The sequence below is a fragment of the Ruditapes philippinarum genome, unplaced genomic scaffold (assembly GCF_026571515.1).
Source record: "Ruditapes philippinarum isolate M1 unplaced genomic scaffold, ASM2657151v2 ctg561_1_1_1_1, whole genome shotgun sequence".
NCBI classification, from domain to species: Eukaryota; Metazoa; Mollusca; class Bivalvia; order Venerida; family Veneridae; genus Ruditapes; species Ruditapes philippinarum.
In genome coordinates, this window is record NW_026863904.1 from 182,254 (window position 1) to 210,059 (window position 27,806).

A 27,806-nucleotide genomic window follows, 5' to 3' on the forward strand; every position below is an offset into this window, starting at 1 on the left:
TACTGTTCATCATCGCCTACTGCTCCATCTGGTGTTAGAGCATGACAGATGTTGCACCTAAAATTATCTCTCATGAACAGACTCAAACAACCGAGTTTGATAATTTTACCTTTTGAATTTTATTTTCATGGCTCTCGAAGGATCTCATGTTTAGATATTGAAATGTTAAATAAGACTAAAAATACATCCATCATAACGTTCTCGAAATATTCGTCGAATTGGATATTCCAAACAATCAATAACTGAATGACTTCAACACCTCCTTTCTAATTTCCCTGGAGACTATTTAAATTTCCTCCATTTCACTTCCAAGCCAAAAACAATAATTGATGTCTTCATGTTGTTGTTGAGTCTATGCATAAGTTTAAAACTCCTGGGTCACCTTATTTCCTATATGCTAGAGTGATGTCTATAATCTTTATATATTTGATCACTGATATGAGTATCTTTTGTTGCTTCTAAACAAACAGAAACGTTTTCTCTCCAAATACAAAAACAAAAATTCAGTTTTATATACATTTTAGGTTTTTTATATATAAGTAAACGTCTAATACCTTGAATATAATCTGACAGTTACCAATATATATAATAAATGTAAGATAAATAATTGACATATAACGAACATTTTTCTATTGTTTCTTTTACATCTGTATCAAAACAACTAACTTTTAAAGCAGTTTTTTGAATTCTAGTTTCCCTTCATCAACAAGAAGAGTATAGCCCTTGTTGTCACTCTTAATTTAAAAAGATATCTGTTTTCTTTAAGCTTGTATTCAGAGAGATATAAAATTGTCAAGAAATAAGGAACTACATTTGTCAAATTTTAATGGGAATATAATGTGGATTGATGTTCTTGAGAATTTTTGTTTAAACCATAATCCATCTTCCTATACGTTCAAAAAGTTTGTAACGTTATCTTTATTTATGTAAAACAAGAATACAATTATACACACCAAAAAGGACAAATTGTTAAGAACAAAACAAATAAGAAAAGAAAGAAAACGAAAGCGGATTCAAGTTTATTATGATACATGTAGTTACTGACTTTTATCGACATTTGGTTCGAAATCCTTAGGTATAATAAAGTAAACATATATAATGTTTTAGGAAAGTCTATTTAATGACTTAGATCATATGGACAATTCATTCATGAAGGGTTTGTTCATTCCCAAAAATGAAATTATTCCTAATTCACAAAAAGTTTTGAGTATTGGTCTTCCCTAACAAACGTTAATCATTGGCCATATAGCTGAAACATCTTTTGCGTTTAGTAAAGTTATTCAGGTTTTACAAGGAACACATAAAACAATATGTTTACCTAGTGTTACTTTCATGACAAGTTTCATATGGTGAGCATCAAACATACTCTAATTCCATTATTAAAACATTTTTAAGAGAAAAATTTGCATTTTTATTTCTTCAGTGGAAAATGTGTACGCATATCTGAAGCTTATTTAAGTTATTCATATCCTAGGAAATCGAGTGAAAATATTTGTTTTAATTCCTCCTGTCACGATTCCTAAACCTTTTAGAGGTAAAAGTTTACTTATCATTGGTTTTTTAATTATTTGATTAAACTTTATATACAATAGAAAATAGCTTATGTCTATAAATAACAGCTTTGAAACATATTATTAAAGTGACATTATGCTCATTTTTTTCGATGTGAAGTTCAGTTCAGTTAGTAATATATTTCCAAAAGTTTGGCTTTTATAATGGCGATTGACCAATAGTTGATAATGGCAGATTGAACAACTAAATCACAAATATCTAATTTTGTAATTGTTGTCTATGCAATTACACGATATAGTACTAGGTAAATAATTGTTTAGGCTGAAAAACAACTAATTTTGTCTTGTAAAGCATTCATTCTATCTTTGATGAGAGCGTTAAAGACGACCTCGATTTCACAGATTCAGTTTATCAGGGAGTACATGATGCTATCATTTATGTTATTGAAAAAGAGAAATGCCTCTTTATATTAGATTGGATATTCGCGTATTCCCTATTGATCTGGTTTCAAAGTTTGTCGAAAAACTCGCAAGTTGCGATAAAAGTTTTGCGTGTTGAAATGTAATTACGTGCGCCGTATAAAGTGTTAAGATATCAGAGAGGTAGTAACTTTAAATCTCCCTGATAAATACCAGAGACGCATGTTTTCTCTCATACTTTCGAAATTAACACCGTTAAAGGTAATATAAAGTGACGTTTGTTTGTTTTCTATTTGGAGTTTGGTAAGAAAATTCATTTAACATCAATTTTACTCTGAAATTACTGTCTGCGACCTAATCAATAGGGGATTAACGGTATTTCTTCATATGTCTGCATGAAGTCTTATAGTAATGAAAAGCATATTTGATACGGAGTGAGGCGATTTTTCATTGTAATATATCTTCACATGTTGTCTATTAATGATAGTCATGTGCTTGACGTTCACAGTAAACCATTCCCGTGTGTCATTATTTCCGGGGCTATGAATTTCTCGCGGATTGTTGTGTATATTCGGTCCACTGGGGCTGACATCTACCAAGATAATAGTGACATATACAATACTTTCATAATTACATCTGCTAAAATTCTATTTATTGTCGAGAGGCTTGCCATTAGCAATCTCAACGCAAATGATGCAGGGCAACTAACTGGATGAGAAAATATTGCGAAAAGAATTAAACAAATGAGCTTAGAAGACAATCACACTATAATTTGATGTGAGATAATCGGAGATTTTTTTCTGGGAGATGAAATAGATTTTGGTATAGTGATTGACATTATTAATGCTAAGTCAGTTCCGGAAGTGATATTTATAGAGTACTTGAGATAAAGTGAAACAGTTCAGCGTGATATTGATTTCACTGAATGTGTTGCTCTAAGTTTCCTCATACCATTTCATATTCGCTATATAATGCTTTTCAAACCAAATCTCTTAAACTTATCAACTTTGTTAATTTAGTGACATTAAAGTCAGAATATTTTCGCTGTCGAATTGAGATAAATTGGTGATTGTACATAATCAATATTGACAATCAGTTAGAATAAAGTATAAAAACCGCTTAAAATAAAAAAAAGGTTCTCCGCCTTTTCATGAAAGAAAAATCTGGAAGATACTTACAGGAATTTATGTAGGTCATATAGACTGTTAATTATTACTATGGTAGATAGTTTATTAAAATTTAAATCAATAATGGTTGCACACATTTGCGTATTTGATTTTATTACTGTAAGCTTTTCACTTTTCAGGGTTTGAACAAGATTGTCCCATCGACTGGAGTATGTATGAATCGGTATCAAAAGAAAAGGCACTAATCAAATGCCTATTAGAGAGATACAGTAATTACACCACAGTCGGTCGACCGGTAACCAACACCTCGGATTTGATAACCGTCGAGTTCGGTCTTAGTCTTGTTCAAATTATGGACGTGGATGAGAAAAATCAGGTTCTCGAGACAAATGTCTGGTATACGTATGTAAGTATTATTAACTTACAAATAGCAATGATAATAAGGGTGCGTGGTATATAAAGATCCACTAAAGAAAATAGACAATTATTTTTGCCTTCGCAAGGAATAATTAATCCATAGTTTTTATTTCATTATCAATGAACAGTGTCTATTAGATATTTGAAATCACGATTAGGAAAAAAAGAAACAACAATATATTTCACTTAACATAAATATATAAATTATGTCCAATGAAACACGCTAAAGAAATATTCATTGCGAAACTTGCACTTTCCAGTACCGACCATGAACAGGCTCAATCAAACCGAGCCTGCAACATTTTACAATTTTGCTGTGTTGAGCTTTCTTTAGGGATGCTATATTTCTCTATTGCATACGTTGGTTCTAAGCTAATACATTAACATTTACAATGAAAATAAATGGCAGATGGATTTTACTTGTCACAAGACAACTTAATTCTAAACAAAGCTGTTTAAGAAGTATCGTATAAAACTTTGATGAAATATAATGATACCCTTGACAATTTCAAAATCTCATACTTAGCCTGTCTGATCATTTGATAAATGAACATGAGTACGAAGCAGTTCACACCCTCGAAGAGAAAGAAACAATTCTGTCACGTTAATTAAATTTAAGGCGAGGTTTGGATACATATTTACATAATTTTAGGATAATTATTTATCTGAAAAGTAAGATACCTTCCAGACAAAGAAAATCAGGTTTTGACAGGTTGAGCAGTTCAATAAGCAGTCAGCGTTCCAAACTGAGAGACAATTTCCGTCCTAATACAGCTACTGAAGGCATGTCCGATACACATGATGCTCCAGTAACTTTTTTCTTTGCCAAATTTGCCAAGATTCTTAGCGTTAAGGATAATGAAGTCAGTCTGTAATATGAAAATATTGCCAGATACTTTCCATGAGATACAGTATTTGATGGATAGCTTCTTCAACATGTATTTCGCTTTTGTCCTTTAAGTCTATTTATATTGATCATGCTTGTTAAGTGAAAGAAATACAGCGCAACAATTATATAAAGACATATGAAAAACAATTTAAGTGTTCAATAAACTAGAACGCAGGCTAATATGAAATCACTTTTACCCTTATAGTTCATATACATGTATTAAACATTTATTTATTTATTTATTTATTTATTTATTTATTTATTTATTTATTTATTTATTTAAGAGATATAGTATTATTTTGGAAATGTGATATTGTACTCTGTCTAAAATATATACATTATTTTATAGATAAGTTGATCTATGTACATATGTAAGCTATTTTATCTCACACTGCATTACGCATTATATCATATGTTTTTCAAAAACATTCGTCACGTTAAATTTTTAATGTTAATGTTGTTTGATTGTGCAAATAATTCATTACTCTCTGCAACAAAACGGTTATTACAAATGCAGATTTTATTATTACACTATACATTCCAGTATGTTTGTAGAAACACGATGTCTTAATTAATCATTCGATCCTGGAATATCTGTTCAGGGAATGGAAATACTTAAATCAAAAATAAAAATAACGGTCTTTTATTTCTTCAAAAATAATTCCTTAGTCGTCACTTTCTATTAAGAAAGCACAAACTAACTAGTAATAAAACCAAAGATACTCAGTTTTTAGGGAAAAAGAAATCGCTGTGTTGTATAAATAGAAAAAAATGGACTGTCCTTATGAATGATTGATGGATAATTAAAATCTTCTTAATTGTTGATCCTCTCTTCTATCTTCTCTTGTAACATATTTTCCTTTTTGATTTAATGGCTTATACTTTTGGCAGAATTCAATTATATACAATTGTCAAAACAAATTTAATACGGGCTTTATCTTACAATGACAATGGTGGTGTGGAAATCAAATTACTGCGGATGGTCGGAAAGAGGCTTTCCAGCTTATACCAGATCCATTATATAAATAATTCAGTGAAGCAAGAGTTTTAATGGCTCCAGGCTACTACTTTCTTAATGTCCCAAGGGACTTTGAATAAATGATATGGGAAATGTTTCAAAAACATTTTAGAAAATGTAAAACGTTTCCCAATGAGATCATATTTTTATTGAGTATTTTTCTAAAATGTTTTAACAATATTTACGTAATTGATGTTTTTTTTTAAAAAACAGCAATCATATTTTTGTTCCAGCTATAAGTTCTACACTAAGAAACAAAACGATCTTGAATAAAATTTGATCGGAAATGACGTGATAAATTGTACTAAAAAGGGAGTTCATTTCCCGTAATTTGATAAAAAAATATCTTAAAACGTTTACTAGACTATATGCGACAAACTTTAAAATTTAGATGAAAATAATCAAGACAATAATACTTACAGCCTGCCATCTAGGAGTCGGTCTCAGCCACTGATTGAAATTTGTGTTGGCAGCGAATTTCTTTATTTACAGATACTTCTGTAATAGAATGAATTACCGTTCAGACTAAATTATATCTTTTCCTAGCCTTGTCATTTCGGTGCAATCAATTAAAGCATACTGAACTGTATGTTATGCTTCTTCCATCACTTTGAACTGTATATGCAATAATTATTACGTATGAAATGCAAACGTTTGCGTGAGCATGGCGGTTAAATCATTTAAGCAAACGTTCTTTAATTGGTGCTACAATTTTGATAAAATGTAAAATGTACGGATGTAAAACAACGGAAATCATGTCAAATGTTTAAGCTTAACTATTTAAGATTAACTGAAAACAATTTAGCAATCTGATAGAAGTTTGATTTTTTGATAACTTTATTTTCTTTTCATTTTCGAAGAAAAAAAATTCTTTTAGAACGGTCCCAATTATATCTCGATGATACGATATGCTAAGAATATTGACATTTAATTGCTTGTATGACATTGACGTTCTCGAGGGTATTACCAATGATACACATTTGCGTGATAACCCTAATAACAACAAGTTAATGAACAACAAAGTGCAAACATTGTAGCCCAACATTATATTGTTATTTTTTTTCTAATAAATAAACAAAATGTTTTAACATGGTAACATAAACCGTTTGTTTTAAGATAGTGATAGTGAATTAAAAAGTATGTCGGTTTGTATAAATTTACATATTCTGCAGCGGAAAATAACATTACCTCGTCGCAGCGTATTATAAAAAAATAGTTAATTAAGTTCATGTGTCATTGCACGTGATCTATGATGTTTACACCAAAATGTAAACGTTAAAAAGCAAAATACAAATCAGCCAAATTATAAAGTTTTAAGTACCTTCAGATGTTGAAGGTTTGATAGCTGATATATTTGTTTCTTTATTTGATCTACTGTACGTTGTATAAAATATCTTAGAATAACGTGACATTACTAAACAGATGTCAGTAAACAGTTATTACATTTATATCGTACATTACTTTTCTACTCTTGTAACTCTTGCATGACGTAGAAGGAGAATATCAAGTTCTCTTTCAAATTTGATAACATTCCGGGGACCGACATGAATAAAATTTATTTACATGTACTTCTAACACACAACAGGATAAAAAAGCTAGGGATATTTACCATCCTATGTCAACAACAAATGTTACCAAAAATTGCATGTTTATTGTTATGGTGCTGAAAAATGCTGAACACAATATCTAATTTTGAAAGGTAAAAGGTTGTGACAATTGGCTCATTTTCTGTAGAATTATAATCAATTCTATATGTGTTGAAATATTCTTAATGCTTCATTGATATTATAAAGATACGTAATATTGTTCCATATATTAATCAACTTAATGTTGTATAATCTAATATTGTTATTTATTATCGGTACTTATTAAGAGATACAAATTGATTTGATTTATAAAATGGTGATTAATAACAACAAGTTTTTATTCTATTATAGTTCTATAACAAACGAAACTGTTTTGTATATAAATTTTAAAGCTCTAACGATGCTTAATTACTAGTGCATATATGAGCATAAATAAATTTGCTTCATAATTTCATCATAATGTTTTACATAGAGAACATAGTTTTAAAAAATATATTATGACTTAGATAAATCAGTTTAAAAAAAAAAGAAATAGATTAAAACACATTCAAATTAGCGTGTTAACATCAACGTTGTCATACAGCCAGCGCATCGTGTTCACGCATCCAAATACTAATGACTCGTCTAGAGATCTCAATGATCAATGTTGGACAGCGTGGTATGACCAAAGCAGTTTCTCTCAGGTCTGTGTTAAGTATATTTTGTTAATTTTGGAACAGCAATTGATCCTATTCAGACTGCGCGGATGCGCATGCTGGTCTGGATCCATGCTGGTCGCAAACGCACCATGTTGGTTTTGTCGTGCCGCAGCTCAAATACTGTATATGGCATTACTGGAATCTTTATACGCGAATCAGTAAGCAATGATGTATTTCCTAAAACTTTAATGACTATAAAATAATTCTTTTAGAATGACACAATAAATGTGCTTCGCAACTTGTCATTGTATGATAAGAAAATAGAAAAAAAACGTCTTGAAAGTTAATGAGACTTATGATATGTACAGGCTTTAAGTTAATACCAATGGATAGCTAAAATATCTAAGATCGAGCTCTAAATTGGCAAAAATGTGATAATCTGTCTAGTTCTATAAGTTAGTTTTTGTAATGAATTTATTTAATGTTATCGGTATGGTTTAAATTAAATTTATTTAGAAGGGTTTGAAAAAACATAGGTAAATTAATGATGAGCACCATTTTCAAAACCTTATCAAGTGACAAAGTGCATGTGCGTGGAACAAACTGCTGGTGGAATGATTGCTTTTCAAGTTGTTTTTTTAAAGCGTAGGTCAATCAAAAATGTTTGAAAAAAAAGAAACAAACAAAAAGAACCGACTAGATGCAGCTTTTAAAGTAAGGTGGTAAATATTTCCACATGACAATGAATCCAGTGTCAAGAAATATAAAGCATTTATGACCTAATTCTAGCGCTTTGGAGAGAAACGTCCGGGCTTGGCCATTACAAGTGACATATTGACGTTCCCCGACATTTTTAAATGTCCGTGTGAGACTTATTGATATCGTAAATACACTCAACCCACGTGTGCTCAGTAACGAGCGTTCATAAAAAACATCTCTATATATTAGTTATATGCTTCACGTGGGTATAATGATGTAGAACTTTATTTGTATTGTAATACAATGTATATCCGACGTTTCTAAACATTGGCGTTTGAAAATGAAAACGAACAATAATTATAAAACCAATTTATTTTCAATTTGCTTTTTTCAATATACACTTCTGTATTTTTTTACTTTCTGAATTTATTTACTAACGAACAACTGTCTCATAAATACAAAGCCAATGTTAAAGAGATACCTGCTTACGATATTGTAAGTATAGTGTCCATTAGGCATCCCTTTTGTACAAAGCGTAACAAAGCTTCTTATGGCCAGTGTCTAATAGCTAGCGTAATTGAAAGATCAAAATAATTCAATAAAAAATATAAACAATAAACTAAATAAAGTTTAAGCACAGGGCAGGTTTCACTTTTCTGTAAAAGTCATTCAAATAAATATGCCCATTTACGGCGTCGTTAAGCATAGAGTTATAACGGCTCAATTGAAAATGTATGATTGAGATGTATAATTGACGATGTTTATATAAAAGTTATTGAAAAGTTTACATATCATAATCATATTTTTGACAGAAATAGAAAATATATCAAGTTTACCGTCTTGTTTCATTATTTTGACGATTTAAGTGTACCTTTTTTATTAGTTACATATAACAACAACAATAATAATTATCTGGAAAAAAGTGATCCCTCGGAGGCATTAAAAACAACAATTTACATGAAAATTGCAGACCCGGTTTGATTGAGTCTGTACCGGCTCTAGCAGTACTCAATTCTCAACGCTTTAAAGTACTGGACTCACATGTTTTTTTCCAACATATATGTTTCCTCAATATGTATGTTTTCGTCTGTTAAAATCAGTATTACTTGTCTCATTTTTATCTCACTTTAGAAGTGGTAAGAAACACTGATAGTTTTTAAAATGAAAAGAAACAAACCTAAAGAAAATCTGTCTAAGAAAAAAGGGTTAAATGAAACAGGTACGTGTCAGATTTGATAAAAAAGAAAGAAGATGTGTTCAGAAAAAAAACCCGATCATTTTTGTCATCTGTCAACGGGCATCTTTATATCTTCATATAATGATTATCTAGATACAATTCCGAACATTTGTGAAAAACATACGAGAAAAAAAGTTTTATCATCCTGATTTAGAAATATAAGTCATACATATTCACTCATTTGAAACAAAAATATACACATAAATTTGCAAATATTTCCTAATTCAAGAATTTTCCATAAATAGATAAAAAGAAAAGGAAACCTAAGCATGACCGGGCAAAAATAGATAAATAAAAAGGAACAAAACAAGTTGTTTCCAGGGGGGTTTGAACCCACACCCCTGGCAAATTCTGTATCCTCACTGTTAACGAACATTTTTTAGCAATTAGCTGCTAAGTTGCGGAAGGCAATATATTTGTTTGGCCTTGTTGCTGTGTCAATCCTTGGACTGCTATTTATTTTATTTTATTTTTGGATGCTTTTAACACTCTTTGCCAGAATCGTAATGAAAATAAAAGAAGGGTTTTTTATAATACCGATTTCTTTTATTTCCAACTCAAGTTTATTTGACGCGACTTTTATTGCGTTTATCTATCAGAAATAAAAATAAGTTCTTAAAAATTTAGCAATGCTTATTTAAATGCTTTTGACACCAATAAAATCATGTTACAGAAAGGTGTTAGTTGAAATATTGAGCTATTTTGTATTCTTTACATTGAGATATGTATTTTAAGTCACGCAAATACCTTTCAAAATATAAAATTCAATCGTCTACAGTTCGCAAATAGCATGCAAAATAATATCTGTATCTCACGTTATATACTTTCATCAAATAGTATGCCATTGTGATTCGGTTATAGACATATTCCAACGTCGCCAATCAGATTGAACCATGCTCCATTGTCTTGTGATTAACGTGCTAACTTTCAGATATGTCATCTTCTATTATTAATTCTAGAAAATTGCCAATATATTTTCTTAGACAGCATATCACAATATTTATATGTTGCAGTCTCTCTGGTAAATATACGTATTGTATTTAAGATGTCTGATTACATTCTTGTGTCATATCCAAAATAAAACTTTTGAATCATATAAGTATCTATCTATGTCAAGATGTATATTTGCGCATTTGAAGTTTTCATGTTAAAATCAATTCAAAAAGTATCCGAAAGATTGTGGGCTTTTCAACTTTAAAATCAATTAACACATGCTCTTTTTTTTACAGCAATGGAAAGATGCGTTACTCAAATGGGATCCTGATAAATTTGATGGTTTAAAGAAAATAATGGTTCCACCTGACAAGGTTTGGATACCTGATATTGTCCTTTACAATTTGTAAGTACTTTTATATCTTTTTCATCATCTTTAAATAATAAATACGAAAAATTATTCATTAAAAAATATTATAAACGAAATGCATCAAGTTGTTGATACATATAAATTGCCCAGTAAGTCAAAAGAAATTATGCTTAGCGAACCTCTGGTGAATCCTGCCTTTCGCTCAGACGAATTAGACAAAATCTATATGAATAAATACCAAAAGTATATATTGTATTTATCACGTGACTGAAATAGACGTTATCTATGATGGATTTTTTTCTAATTAAATACTCATTCATTAGTTCAAACAAAAAGAACATTATTTTTTACACTTACAACTACTGTTATGCGGCTTCTACAATAAATATGTGTAAAATGTGTAGAAATAAGAAATATGGATATTTGTAATTGGCAAATAAAACATGTGATTTAAAGGTCATTGTTTAAACTAAAAATAAACAAATCATTAAAAAATTAGTTCAACGATTGAAATAATGAGCTTTACATGAGCGATATTGTAATTGCTTTGAATAATTTTATACAGTATTTATGAACACATTTTGGCACTAATTTTGTAATTTATGAAAAACGTTTTATTAAAAATAATATTAATGTATGTGTCTACTAATCAATTGTTTATAAGTTTGTGTCGTTCAATGTATGTTGTACAAAATGTGACACCGAGCTGTTTTCTGCTCACCCTTGCCCTATTTAGCGCTGATTCCCGACTGAAAGAGCAGCGGAGTGCCCTTGTTAACGTGTTTGACGATGGCTCAATTCTCTGGATGCCTCAAGCTATTCTCCGAAGTACCTGTGCATTCGACACTAAATACTTCCCGTTTGATGAGAATGAATGTCATCTTAAATTCGGCTCTTGGACTCACGACGGTAACCAGATGGATCTTCAGTTCTTTGATAATAAGTCCAAATTTCTTGTCGATGATTTTATCCCTGGAAATGAATGGGATTTGGTGGGTAACCGCGGACAGAGATTTGTAGAACGTTACGAGTGTTGCAAGGACACGCCTTACCTAGATCTGAAGTTCTATATTTTGCTGAGAAGAAAGACGGCGTTTTACAGCTTTATCTTGCTCCTACCATGCACCTTGCTTTCTTGTCTTACACTGGTCATCTTCTGGGTGCCCCCGGAGTCGCCCGCAAAACTTATGCTTGGTGAGAATAATGCACATTTATAAACAATCAATTTAAAACTCACATTATCTGTAGAAGTGTGATAGAAGTTGCACAGTTTCGATTAAGCATGATGTTTTCTTGAAAATGTCATGCTAGTTTTTGTCGTCCACACTCTTTTTAAGTTATTATGTTACTACTCAAAAATAAATGTCTTGGCATGAGGCACAATATGTATTCTCACAATCTTTGAGCGCACGCCATATTTTACAATTAGTCTATGTGTAAGTCATTTCTCATACTTTAGTCAACAGATACCTCTGTTAAAAAGTGTCATTTCAACTCATTTTACTTCAAAATATACATGAAAGACATGAAAACCTTTACATCAATATTTTTAAAAATCATTTAAATCAATATAAAGAATTGATCCATGAAATTAAAAACAATATTTATATACAGTTTTTACACATAATACGGACATAATATAAACTGTTTAGAAAAATCATTTTAAAAGCGATTACAGTATAGTATTTATTTTATTATAAAAATAGACATAACTGGACGCTGCTAATGAATCTATTTGTGTCATTAGAAATGGCGTGTGTGCTGACGGAATGTACTTAAAAAGTAGCACATGCTTTGTTTAGACAATAAGTTAATATTTGACAAACTGGAAGCCCTTACTACTTGACAATGAATAATACATATTAAATAGAAAATGGAATCTTAAAAAACAATACAAGCTCATATACATATATATCCTGTCTACGAATTAAAAAGTTGGGGGTAGAATGTAAATGATAATACTACTAATAATAATAATAGAAACAACTACACATTGCTAGCAATCCTACTTAGCTAGATTCTACTTTGTCTTTCATATGTTCTCTTGTCAAACATTTTATCATTTGAAATTGAGTAGATGGTCAAGTCTTATAATTTGTTAATCTAATGGTGACATTTGGTATCATATATTACATTCGGTATTTCTAATGCTGATTAAGATATTTTACCTTTATATCTTATAACACAAAAAGGAAATATAATGTCTTGGCCATATTATATTCAACATATTCCATGACGAATTTAAAAAGAATGTCCCAAGATTCAATTAACAAATATTAACTGTCCAGGTGAAGAACTGTAATCAAAGTTATAGATCAAATAAAGTTTTGGTGTCAAATGTCAGGTACATCGAAGAAGAGCTACGGCCATTACCTTCTTTGTAAGGGTGAATTTGAAACTGCCGGAAAATTACATTCTACGTTACTAGTATTGTGACTGCCTGCATGACATATCTTCACTATCGCTATGCTGACATGCTTTATTCTTATAGCGCTGACTCCCGTCTTACTGAACAGAGGCCGGCACTAGTCAATGTGTTTGATGATGGCACAATTTTGTGGATGCCACAAGCAATTCTAAGAAGTACCTGCGCGTTCAACACCACTTACTTTCCTTTCGATGAAACGGAGTGTCATTTAAAATTTGGCTCATGGACCCATGATGGCACAAAAATGGATCTTCAATTTTTTGGCAAACAGGAGAAGTTTATGGTAGAAGACTTCATCAGGGGGAATGAATGGGAATTATACGGAAATCATGGACGTAGAGATGTGGAATTCTATGAATGTTGCGAAGGCATTCCTTACTTAGACTTAAAGTTTTTCATACGTTTGAAACGCAGGACAGCTTTCTATAGTTTTATTTTACTACTGCCTTGTGCTTTGTTATCATGCTTGACGTTGACAATATTCTGGGTTCCTCCAGAATCACCTGCTAAACTACAATTAGGTAAGTTTTCAGTTTGCATCACACATAAAAAACGTTAAATACAGGTGCTTGATAGTTTTTGATACTGCTCCGCTCTTCTGGTTTTGTCAGCTTTTGTTACACTTTCAATGAGCTTTCTACAATCCTTTAGAGAACACCTCTTTCGTTTTATTTTCCTTGCACGAATCCCAGTTTTAAGTACGGTTGTAAACACCTCTTTTTCATGTATAGTGTGTTCGTTTTTAATGTTCATGGCTTTTTGAATCTTTTAAGATTTCCCTAGTATGCCTTCATTTGTTAAGCTTATGGTTATTTATTATTCATTTTCATCACTTAAAGGAGGTCTTTTACCTTTTAATTTGCTTTACAAGACAATGTATCTAGCTTTGTAAAGGAACGATTAGAAACAAAAATATGTGTCACATAAAAACATTGGAAAAAAAACAACATACAACACTTACGTAGGATAACAGATAACCCGAAGCAAGTATTATGACAATGGACACACAACCGCGATTCAATGCACAGGGATGGACTTTCCGCAGTATGAAATCACCGTTAAACGTAGAATGCAACAGCGCTTTCGTCTCAGATCTGTGTTTATTGTTTGTCACGTGTCTACACGTTTATTCACGTTTTGTCATTTCTTGTCGATATATAAGATATCATTTCAACAGCCACATATCAGATTAATAAGCAACTTTCAAGACAGAATCGTTTGTAACAGAACGTTTCCTTTGTTTACCTTCTTTAGATAGCCAACATATATTTGCATGTCACTTAGCGTAGATTTAAAATAATAAACGAATGGAAAAGTAGTCATTTTATTGTTTATACTTTGTTTTAATATTTCTGTCTTGAATGTTGCTTATTTTAGAATTTACGTATGTTAGCAAGAGCGGACGTGATTTCCATGCTCTTTCTTAATAGTTTTATTCTGCCTGCTATTTAGCGCAGATGATAGATTACTGGAACAGCGGCCGGCCCTCGTAAACGTAGAATACACAGGGGACATACTATGGATTCCTCAAGCTATCCTTCGCAGTTCTTGTGCATTTGAGACAAAGTTTTTTCCGTTTGATACCCAATCATGCTACCTACAATTTGGTTCTTGGACACATGATGGTACCTACTTAGACTTACAGTTCTTCCAAAATATATCACGGTTTATGGTAGAAGATTATATCAAAAGCAACGAATGGGATATTCTGGACAACAGAGGCGAAAGAAACGTTAAATTATACGAATGTTGTAAAGATGTGCCTTACCTTGATTTAAAATTTCATCTTACTGTGAGACGAAGAGTGGCCTTCTATACATTTATCTTAATTATGCCTTGTGCACTTTTGACGTGTTTAACTCTTGTGATATTCTGGGTTCCACCCGAAGCTCCTGCCAAATTAAGTCTAGGTAAGTACTCATCAGCTCATTAAAATATCAACATATAAATGTCAGCGTGCAAAAGCTGCCTGTTTACGTAATTATATCGACTCAAGTATGCAATGACATGCTGTGGTACTCCACATTAGACATAAGATGATGTAACATTAAGATCATTCATATCATTCAATCCAGTTTCATTCATTGTTTTGCTTGCCTTTTCAGTTAAATATTCGTTTAACACAGTAGTGATAGTTATGAAACATTTCAATCATTTTGTTTATAAAACCCGACGTTTGCCTAGTTATTTTAAGAATGATTTCACATATGCATCATGTGTAAACACGGTATATTTTTGCATTGACACAATTTTATCTATGAATGATATAGTTGTGATAATAATGAAATTGTAATAGTTCAAATAATTTGAATTTCTTAAAAAAATGCATCAGGGTAAATGAACTGCAGCTTGTTTTGTGTTACCTAACCATAAAAATGATAGAACATGTTGTGTAGGAAGTATTTTCAACAAAGATTTTCATGTCTTTCTGGCAAGCAGCTAAGACAATATATTTAAATATATAAAATCAATGTATTTCATATAGCCGTAGATACATTAGATAAATCATATTTGTATAAAGGAATTTAAACGATGCATGTACATTATTCAGGCATGTAGGGAACACTTAAATGTTTTTATTTAAAACTACAACTTCGTTTTAATTTGAGACAAAAAAGAGGGAAAAACAGTGAAAAAATACTCATAGGATACAGCTTTTCTACATTATTGCAATAATTTTGCTATTAAATTGAAAGAAAATTACAAAATATACATCGAGATATTTAATATTCAAGTTTAACATCTGTAAAAAGTCTCAAAATAAAAAAAGTTATATGATAAATACCTTGACTAAAATATCTTCAAAATTATTGAATATAAAACTAAGGATAGTTAAATCTTCAAAAGAAATAAGTTTATGTTTGAAACAATTGTGTGATTTCAGGGATGAATATATTTGTTGCATTTTTTGTCTTGCTGCTGTTATTGTCCGAATCAACACCGAAAGCTGCAGAGTCTATCCCTCTTATTGGTAAGTTGGTTTTTTTATAGACTATGATTGAATGAACTGCAATGTTCATGCAATATTATTTACGAAATATTCAGTGATGTGGAATTTGCTTTCCTTGCATTTTATTTAGTTTTAAAATGATTCAAAAACAGGGAATTTTTATCGAAAAGTGAGAATTTATTACATTTGTTGATCTTTTTCTTTCTTTCTTTCTTTCTTTCTTTCTTTCTTTCTTTCTTTCTTGTTCTATGTAAAGGTTTTTCCCTGCCTCTGAGATAAAAGGGATGAATGAGTGAAACCCCCATCCCCCTCCTAGAATAGACACTGAATTCTAACATCAGTTGACACTACCAAATGGCACATAATAAATGGAATATAAACAAGGAAAATCTATCGAAATATCTTATTCTATGAAACTCTAGTATTTAACGTATGACTATGTGTATTATTCTTTGTTTTTTGCTTTGTTTGAATACAATAATAATCATCAATAACGTGACAAAATCAAAGCCAGGAATTAAAAATTTTGTTTCATATTCAAAAACAATCATAATGACAAACGTGCTCGAACCAATGTGCTGTTAACTTTTGCTATGTGACAGGTAAAAAACACATTCTAAATTTCAATTATGTGATTCCAATATTATAATGCAAGCGTTTAAAAGATAGTGCAATATTTCCCCCCAATACAAATCTATTTAAATACAAAAAAAACTTAAATCAAATGAGAGGCCCATTCATTTAACTTATTCGGAACATGATTTATGTTAATTATCCTTATGATACCAAGTGAGATATCAGTGACTGCAATTGTAAGTTTGATTCATGTAACTTTTGTCGGGTCTTTATATTTACCTGTCATATACCTTAGCTCTTGTCACAAAATTACTAATTTTAAGGGTGTGGTGAATTTGTATTTATAGATGCTGACTGTAAACAACTAGAAAAGTGGCCTGTACATAATGAATATCAAAAGTAAACTACAAATAAGCGTTGAGTTTTTTTGTACACGTACAGTGTAGTTTCAATCTGTATTTTCTTAAATTAGTTTGTGTTAAATGAGTGACCCTGTGGCAGAGCATTTGATCTGAGGAAGTCTGAACCTGTGTTCTGCACATCGTTTAATTATTATTTTTATTCTTCTCTCAATAACTATAATTTCCTGAATTTTTTCAAAAGGAAACAGAGAGGGCACAAATTTTGAAAATTATTCATAATGACTAAGCGCGACATTGACCAAAGGACGCTAAAGTCAATGCTGTGAATATTTGCTAACAGACAAAAGGACAGACGACAGGTGTAAAACTTTATATCACTATATGCTGCACTTTAAGCACCAACCTTATCCTCTGATGCACCCTTCGTCTACCCAAGTTATATCCGAAACATCCCTCACAATTAAATGTAAAGAAATTTAACATTTTAACCATTCAACAATAAGTTTAATTTAGGATTGAGTGTTTTTTTCTTTTCTATTAGGCCATATTTTGTAATATGACGTAACCCGTCGCAAAATATCCGAAACAATGATATCATGCAAATGGCTAGTTCCAACGTTAATTTCTTTGTGTCAAAATATTTGTCTAATTTTGATATAATTGATATACGAGTATTTTTAGCATTATATGCTTAAGATAAGTTGCTGATACTGCACACAACAACATTATAATCATATACTTTCCTAACATTGTCTTTTTTAAATTTTATAAGATAACAATATGGAACTTTCTAAGTCTAATTTACCTGTTGGCCATAAGTACATTCATGAAAATCTAAATGATGCACAAAATCTATGTTATCAATACCATCAAAACACCACTAGAATCCGTGATGCTATATTTGTCCATATGTATATTTGTTATTCTTATGGTGACAAAGGTTAGCAATCTGCCATGTATATACACCCCCATAATGTAATTATGAATAAAGATAATGAAATAATAGTTCCAAAATGTTTACAAATAGTTAGGAAATTAATAAGATTTTCAAACAAGTAGTAACATGTGCCAGTGGCAAAGTTTCACTTCATTATAAACATACATAAGGCATTGATCCAAAATATGACAGAAAATACGATAACTCAGACCGATATGAGAGACGTTTGGGGCGAACTATACTCTTGAGATATGAAAATGTTCCAAAAACACATATGAAACAATAAAATGTGTGTGTGCTGACATTCGCTTTAGAGGCTCTCTAGGATGCCACAGTGTGAGTATTCACAGGTGCGCAATTACGTACCATCCGTCATGAATACTTAATGAGAGTAACATGACTTTATATTCCATTGCAAAGACTTACTGCGTATAGTCAGAAAATTGACCGTGCTATTATTCTCTTCAATTACAATTCGGCGTCTACATTCTCACGTTATATAAATATTTAATTCACGTTTGATTACTGCACAAGGACATGCTACAGTCTGATGAGATTTATATCTGACAGGGTAGATGGTATTGAAAGTAGAACATAAACAACCTTTGTCTATTCAAAATACAAACATTAATCAAATTGAAACGAAACATGAAAATGGTCGACTACAAAAAGAGAATGAAAACTACAGTTAACGATGCTTGATTGAAAATATTCGGGATGAAAATCAAAGAATGCATAGCATTTTTTATATTCTTTAACGTTTATTTTAAAACGAAATCACGAAATTAATTTCCGCAAAAAGATGAATAACAAATTTGATGACACTGATAAACATATCAATCAAAATGTTATTGTAAGAGAATAATTATTATTGATATTTTAGTTGTAAAGATTCATTGTTATTCTAATTATAATTATTATTATAATTATCATTATTACATTCATAATTTTATTATTATATGTAAACTTTTAGTTTCTCTAAAAAGCAGAAGCATTGCCCTGCTCTCAAAAAATCGCAATTTGTCAGGCATTATTTTCCTCTTTTCAGAGAAGATTGTGTATTTAAACAAAACCATTTGATAATATAGTGTAATCATAAATAGGTTGTGTAAATGTAGCGAAATTATATGGCATTTGTAAGCTTTGAAGAGAAGTTCTTCGATAGTTCCTGTTTATTGACTGTGTTCTCAAACTTACATCAAACTATCAGTTTTATCATTATCCTGTTATGTTTTTTAAATGAATTTGTCGTGTTTTGAATTTGGAATAGTCCATTCAATGTTTAAGGGATTAAAAAAAAATATCAACAAAACACCATCAGTATACAGCCAAACAAGATATAACAAGTGCAGGCTGGCTTGGCTCTATACTGATGGCAAATCTAATCATTCTCCCTTATAGCAGGTTAATGATTTAACATTTTAAACATTTTTTTTTAATCTTTTATTTGTTAAAAAAAACAAAGCACAATTCGTTGTTCTTTATTGTTCTTTAAGTTTGATTTTTTTAACATGAACACTCAAAATGCATTAAAACAATGACAAATCATGCCCACATTAAATAATTTAGCATTGTTATCTTCTTATTATAACAAATTATTTTTTTTCAAATTTATTCAGTATTAAGCATATTTTTTAAGATAATGTAAATTGTGATCTTCAAGTAAGCAAGTTTAGACTGACACTGGTCTGTAATTTACATTTATTACGATTAAGTATACTATTGTCTTCAATGACTTCTCATTTCATTAAAACATAATTTGATTTAAAGGTTGTCAAAACCATCTATCAAACGGTACCGTCTCTCAGTCAAAAATGATTTTTAAAAAAATGTTTTTCGCATCAAATTATTGCTGCGCTAAAACTCTAAAACATTGAAGATATATTATGGTAACAATATCTAAAGCCCGCTTCATGTATTTAAACAGCAGACGAATGATCAATGATGGTATATTTTTATACCAGCATAACTTCTGAAAGACAATGTCAGAGTAATTCCATCGTTTAATGCAACTACGTGTAAATACAAAATAACATAAACATTCTTTATTGAACGAAACAAACTGCTTATAAAGGTGGTGAGCGTTTTCATAAATCAGTCAGAAAGACAAGACAATAAATAATACTTTTAAATAAATTCAATCTGATCTTTTATTTCATTTTAAGTGTTTCAATTCCACTGCACGTTATATGGCGTTAATTTATGTTTCAATTTTGAGCTCCAGAGAAATCTTTTCCATCTAAGATCTTATAGAGTCAAATGTTTACATCAATTTAATAATGTGTTATATTAACAATAAATTGCATGTTCTTGATATTGAGTTTCAGAAACGATGAAAAAATAATTAAAAAGAAACAAATATTTGTCAGAACCATTTTCTTCCGGAAACATTCATCTTTTTCTTTGACACATTAATATATCTTTTGGGACAAGAAGATGGTCGACATTTTTGTTACATTGTCCCGATTTTCGGAGTACGTCACCAGTTAGACTTGATACATTTATCAGACGAAAAGAAAAAGTGCTAAATGTTCCCAAGATGAAAAAACTGCCTCAGTCATGATACGGGATAATTGACACTTTTTTAAACGTCTCCTGAAATAAAAGAAAATATTTCCCGTATCAAAAGAACAGACATATTGACATAAATAACAGACAGAAAAAAACAAGTATGTATATGCTTGTAATCCCTATAGCAAACGAGTTCACACATAAAGCAAAGGAAAATATTTCGAGGCTATATTTAACCTAGGACTATTCTTACAGTAAAAGATGTACATTTGAAATAAAAAAACACAAAAAATGCGATGAATATGTGTTGGAATGTTTTTATTCGAAGAAGGAGAAACTGAATTAAGTTTAAATATCTAACAAAATGTTTCCACATGAGAAATTTTTCTATTTATGCTTTCTTCTACATCGTTCTACATTTTTTCTCAGTTCTCAGTTGTTTTAAAAAACGAAGCATAGAAAAAAAAAGCATAAATCTGCAGAACTGTTAAGATTTTCCTACCATTGATAGTGAACACATATTTCAGATTTGAAGTGAATGTCTTAAAAGTTATAAAGAAAATGACAAATGTTCTGTATCAAACAAAGAATTATTCTGCAAACATGGCCACCAAGATTATCTGCCCCTTAGAAATGCATAAGAAAGTTGGAAGTAAACAAGAACTTCAACTGTCAAGTGAAAATATTCGATAGTTTATAGAAATGAATCTTAAGGAGTATACCCCTGATGCATTACCTCCGCTTTGAGACTATAATTACTGTCAACAGCATTGAAACTGAGGGGAGTGGGTTAAAACCCTAGAAGGGGCAATTTTTTTTTCTTTCTTTTATTCTTTTCAACATAATTTATGTTTATCTCAGATTCTTATGGAAAAAAAGTGTTTGATTATAATCATACAATTTTATTATAGTTACTTATAAGCTAAATAATGCCAAATTTAATAGCAAATACGATACCAGATATTTTCAAAGTCTACTAAAATAAAAACTACACGGTCAAAGTATTTCTCAAGATCATCAAATATACTTTAAGAAAACAAAGGCAAACTTTGAAAACCGCCCTAAATAGGGAAATGGTCAAATAAGTGTTTAAAGTAAGTGGGATGGAGTAACATATTTATAAACAGTAACAACATTTTGTGTAGATACAATCATTTTGCTCATTTGTTACCTGAATGCTATTACAATGTATTTATTTCTTAACAATGATCAATAGGAAAACATTTTTCATAATGATGATATTGTAGATTATTTGGAGTTCCCTTCTTTCTGAAAAAGAGCTGTTCTAATAGCCAAGTTTAAGTAACAAAAAATGCCAATAACTCATTAACCATACGTTAAATTTTGTATACATATTTCTTATAAGGCATATAACTGTCCTATGTTGTCAATTTAACAGTTCCTTATAGTACCCATTAGGGGTGTCCTTTAACAAAAAGGTTACAGCCAAAAAGAGGCATACCTGACAAAAATAAATTATAAAGTTTTCTGCAATTCAAAAATGCTTTTCAATTTTAAAATTGAAGTATTGCATATTAGAAGTAATAAGCTTTGAAAAATAAAGAAAAGAAAAGAAGTAAAAAGGGGCATGGCATAGCGTAAAAAAGAATTGTAGGTATTATCTGAAATGGTATTATATTTTTACAATGGACATGTATATCAAGTTTTAAAAGAATAACTTTGATAGTTTTTGAGAGAATCAATCGACCCACTAACAGCAAGTCGGGTCACGATAATAGCTCCCGGTAAGTCCGGTCATGACAAAAGCTCAACTTTTCCTTCGAAAATTGGACCTTATAACCAACAACATTAACCAGCTTTTATGATAATAATTGAGCCGTAATAAAAGGTATACAGGAGGTAAAACTTTTTTGTTATATGATCAAGTATGGTCTGTTGCAAAAAACTTCAATTTCAGACTCATTGACTTTTCTAAATTGACAATTTTCCGCGTCTGTGATGAGCATTTAAAGCATCAGTAAACGAAATACTGTATAACCGAAAGATATTATAAGATTGTTTGTTGGTTAAAGATGGCCAATATATTTCAAACATTTACATTTATTTTAACAGCACGGGAAGACAAAACTTGCCTTTTATCGGCAAGGTAGTCTGAGCTTTAACCTGAACGAAAAAATCAGTCTTAAAGTTCAACAGTTTATCTTAGCTTCCAAACGTTTTACCAACTAATATCAACTTTTTTCTGCACATCATGTCCCGATAATATTATGTGCAGACTTATATATCTTAATTTAAAGCTTTGTTTAAATATTTTTTGTCTCTTTTTCTTCGAAACGTTCTGCATAAAACCATCTAAAATGATTAATTTAAATTGAATACTAGTTAAAACAATATTTTATTTTGTGGAGTAATCTCTCAATATTATGAAATAATCTTGAAACATATTTTTTCTTAATCAAAAACTCTAAACAATAATGTTCTAATTCATTTTAATTATATATCCGATTTGCTTTTTTCTGTTTTCTGTATTATTCTAACCATATATGTGCATATTTTTTATTGCAAGTACCTTATGTGTGGAAAGGAATTTTCAATCCACGATATCTATCAGTGTGATTGTATGTGCTTACAGTAAGCATATACAAGCATATACAAATATTCAAATTTATGTTGTATAAATTGAAATAAATATTGTTTAAACTAACCAAAGTAGACCAAACAAAATCGAGATATCAAAGTTATACAGTCATTTAATTGGTAATTCAATATCTTAGTATATAAGCTCATATTCTGCTATATTTTTCAGGGGCGTATTTTTGTTTATCCATGGTGATGATCACTATGTCTACTGTTTTGTCGACAGTAATTGCCAACATGTTCTTCCGAGGAGTGCGTATCAACAGGGCGCCACGTTGGCTTAGAGCGGTAACAGTTATTACTTTTAAAATATTAAATTGTCTGCACAAAATAGATCTAGATGACCTGCAATTATTGTCAGTTATATCTTGATTTTATTTACTCGTTTTCTGATCCCAAAACATGAGAAAAAACAATTACTATATTGATACATTATACTTAAAGATGCATTGTCTTGCAACCTTGACATTTTAGAAATTTTATAACATCTGATAAATTATTTGTCTTGTACACTGGTGTATGAGGACCATTAATTCAAACAGATAGTGTAACGAATGCGTTTCACTTATGAAAACATTGTTCCACATCGATAAGAATCTCTTATATGAAATACAAAACTAAAGCTCAATTTGATAAACTAAAATCTCTTTTATATTTTCCTATTTCATTTTTGACAGATTAATTTGACAAACTAGTAATTTATTGCACGACGGCGTGATTGTTATACAATGCAGGATTTATTCGGATTATCAAACAAGCAATATATTATTTCTTCAATATGCTTAGTTTGGAGAGGCAATTCCTTCTTTATGTAATTGCTTCTTTGTAAGTGATAGGCCTATCACATAAATGGAAGTTTTTTGTCTCTGATAGAGCCTGATAAGTAAATTAATCAAGGATATGGTCAGGATATCGGCGCATCCTATTACAAATATTGGTAGCTGACGCTACGGGCAAATCACACATTGCTGACATATTACAAATAAAGTAGCGCGGCAAGCTCTCCTAGTATGATTACTTTAACGGATATTCTTTTCTAAATTTGGCTGTATTATGTACGTTATTTGTTTCATTTCTTATCAGTGTCACACAAAGTACCATTTTCTTGATTAAATAGTACCTTGATATGATAATGCGTCTATGTATTTTGATAATGCGTCTGTGTATTTAAAAGATTGAGCATCGTTTAAAAAAGAAATCATGAGTACTCATATTTTGTAATAAAAGTACAACATCCCAATATACCACACTGTTTATAATCTGATAAACTGCAAAAAATACAAATACTTTGAAACTTAACATAGAAATCAGAACCAAAACTGAGAAAATCATATCTTAACCGTGCGGTTTAGGTTATAACTACGAAATCGATTTTGAAAATATATAATAATACTTACTTGTTAACGTTATTGTTATTTATTCGCGTGCTTTAAAATGTGTGAAATAATGTGATCTAATTCATTGGCGCATTTATCAAACGTTCTGTTTAAATGTCCACCAGTACATCAAAAACAAATATCTTCGATAGTTAAAAACCTTATTTCAATACCTTTTTTAAGGTAGAACGCGACACTTTGAGAACTTTCCAGTAGAGTCTTGAAAATTTGTGTCTAAAAAGTTGACCGTATTTCAGATTACATTTCGTTTTTCAGCCAAATATTGTACACATGACTTCTAACTTGAAAACCAAAGCCCGTTTTGAAACATGGCGTCGTTGCGTATCATTGGGAACTGCTATAAGTATTACAACTCTATCGGCCCAATTTTCAAGACGCTACTCGAAAATTCGCAAAATGTTGTTTTCTACCTGAAATAAGTATTGAAATAATTAAATACCTTAAATAAGACTATAAATTCACAAAAATAAACGTTATTATCCGAACACACATTAAAGCCATTTGTTTATCTTTTTCACGAAAAGGCAAAGATCATTTACACAACAACGTCGTATGAAAAAAATAAGATACTGAGCTGATAAACACGACAAAGAATGATTGTGTATATAAGAAATTGATATTAAATCAACGTGTCCGGGGTCATTGCTCTCAACTCTTTTTTTTTCTTTTAGACATTTCGTATCGTTCAGATAGCTTCAAAACTCATTATACTTTAACATATTTGGATTATTCAACAGTTGATGATAGATGGTATAGCGACAGTACTGTGTCTCAGGAGCCAACTGCTAGAACCAGACTACCAAACAGATATGTGCAACTACAAAAGAAGTCAGTATGCCGATGCCGAAGCACGGTATGCCAAAGTTCGTCTCCTTGACAACGGCCGTCAAGAGAGTAGAGGTGTAAACACAAACTACAATGAAGTAGAGCATAACAATGTCCATAACAATCAGTTAGGAGATTTGTGTTTAAATACGTCGTTTGCAGACGATATTCGCACCATAAGAGAGATCTTGGAACAGTTCAAGGAGAAGAAAGCGAAAGCTGAATTAAAGGAGAAATGCCTGCGGGAGTGGAAGGTGATCTGTTGTGTCACTGACAGGCTGTTCTTTATATCATACCTGTTGGTCAATATCGTCGGTATCGTCGTTATCTTCTTTGGACAGCCTGATCCATCTTGAGTAATTATCCACACAATGCACACTTTATATAAGTACTCTTTTTTTGTTTTAAATGTACTTTAATTTAGAACGAAATATACACCTTTAACTATTGAGAAACTCTTGCACAATGTTCATTATACATGAAAATATCACAATGTTTCTGACCACAACTGGATTCGTTAATTATCAAAATTAGGCATTGAAATATATGGAATTTGTAATAAACAACAACAACAGAGAAACAGTGGACAAATATTTCTTACTTAAGATATCAGTATTAATAGTATTGGTTATTTAAAAAAATGTGCAGGATGACGATATACTACTGGTTTCTGATCTTCTGATGGTGAAACGACGGTACTAAAGCTTCCAAACTGTAGCTGCAGATATTGTGTAATTATTGTTGTTAACTAAGGAAAACAATATATACTAATATATCCAGGAAAAAAATAAAACGTTGAAGAAAAAAATACTATACGTTCGAATATAATTGATGGCCGATGAGCTAATCACATAATAATATATATAAGTTGCCGCCTTTTCTGCAGGTAATGTATAATGCTGCCAAAATTATTTTTGTACTTGAATAATTGTTTGCAGAAAGATTTTGAAAGAGTCTTTTTTTGGAAATTGTATAATTTAGCTTTATTTGACAAACTGCTTTATCGCATAGAAATGATATATTTCAAAATTCACCAGTAATGCAAGGGATATATATTAATAAATGAGCGCATGAGTTCACAAATAAATCAAAATAAGTTTTTTTAAGAAATTAAACTGAATATAAATGGAAGTAGAAACAGAATTACACATTTTTCATAGAGCTGTTTGTTCGGAAACGATATATGCAATAGAGCCATTTCATAAACATTGTTCATTTCAAGATTATCTTTACATTTTAATATGGCAATAGATATTGTGCTTGTAATGTTTGGTAAATGGATTTTATTTAGCTTGATACTTCAATGAAAATAGTGAAAACGAATGTAAATCACTTATATTTGAACTCGTTTACAAGGTTAATTTTTTAGTATTCTCACACCTTAATTTTGAATAAATGCTCTAAATCTTGTTATGCTTATAATGTTTTTTAAGCAAATGACCGCCACAATTTAAGTGACGCTAAAGGTATCACCTTTTACTTCACGAGTTCATTTTGACTTCATTCTCGGTTGTAGATATTAGGAAAAGACACATCTGAGTGTTTCTTGTTTGTACATTCTATGTTCAATAAAACCGATTTTAATAACAGTACTTAAGTTTATTTTGGTAATTAAAGCAAGACTTGTGTTATTTTTGGAATTTGTGCGTTATCAATAATACATTGACTTAAAAAATGTGCCATATTTCTAATTTTCGGTCCTTTTGTTTGAATCATTTGTGTAACATTGTAAATGGAACCGGTTCTGCTGTTTTAACATGACATACAGACTATTTTCTATTTTCGTCAATGTACGACGGATAATCTAGAAATACCCTGAGCTTAGAAATATTAATTATTCTACCCCGCCAACGACCTTTATATTCAACTGTCTAAAACACGTCTTTGCCACTCATAAACGTTTGTGCCACTAACTTAATACTTCTGTGGGGTTTCTTTGATCATATTATTGCTTTCCAGAAGAATACTTTTCGAACTGTTGACAAACGGTTATCATGGCGCCATTTTCTGAATGCTTCAATTACGACATTGTCGTATCTACAAATCGTTTTAACATTATTACACAATAATTGAACGCTTAAATGGCGTAATATTGTAGCACCGAGTTTTACATGCGGTTCCGGTTTATTTTTGACTAGAACCATGTTTGTATTCAGGCACTTTAATTGTTTATAAAGTTTTAAATTACGTCGCGTTTTATGAGATGTGTCGCTGGGGCGTTCCCGTGGTGGACTGAAATGATACTCACCAAAATTAAATGAATATAAGTTAACGGTTAAATAGATGAAACACGGGTATATATTTAATAAATACAGCATGAAATTATTGAAAAATCTCATATACATTTGAATTATTTCTTGCATTTGCATGCTGGAAT

General features: G+C 30.7%; 1 protein-coding gene across 3 annotated transcripts in view; it reads left to right on the forward strand.

The window, feature by feature from the left end:
* Nucleotides 1-26,797, forward strand: part of LOC132723765 (neuronal acetylcholine receptor subunit alpha-10-like) — a 68,051-nt gene extending 41,254 nt beyond the window's left edge. The window contains exons 3-8 of one of the 3 annotated variants that reach the window (XM_060708542.1): nt 3,238-3,464; nt 10,772-10,881; nt 11,582-12,039; nt 16,158-16,244; nt 23,377-23,495; nt 25,342-26,797. In XM_060708542.1, the coding sequence (XP_060564525.1) occupies nt 3,238-3,464; nt 10,772-10,881; nt 11,582-12,039; nt 16,158-16,244; nt 23,377-23,495; nt 25,342-25,785 (1,445 nt within the window). In that variant the 3' untranslated portion in view covers nt 25,786-26,797. Of the gene's footprint in view, nt 1-3,237; nt 3,465-10,771; nt 10,882-11,581; nt 12,040-13,336; nt 13,795-14,725; nt 15,184-16,157; nt 16,245-23,376; nt 23,496-25,341 lie in introns of all 3 variants that reach the window. The other 2 variants (XM_060708543.1, XM_060708541.1) reach the window with 2 other exon arrangements.
* The last annotated feature ends 1,009 nt before the right edge of the window (nt 26,798-27,806 follow it).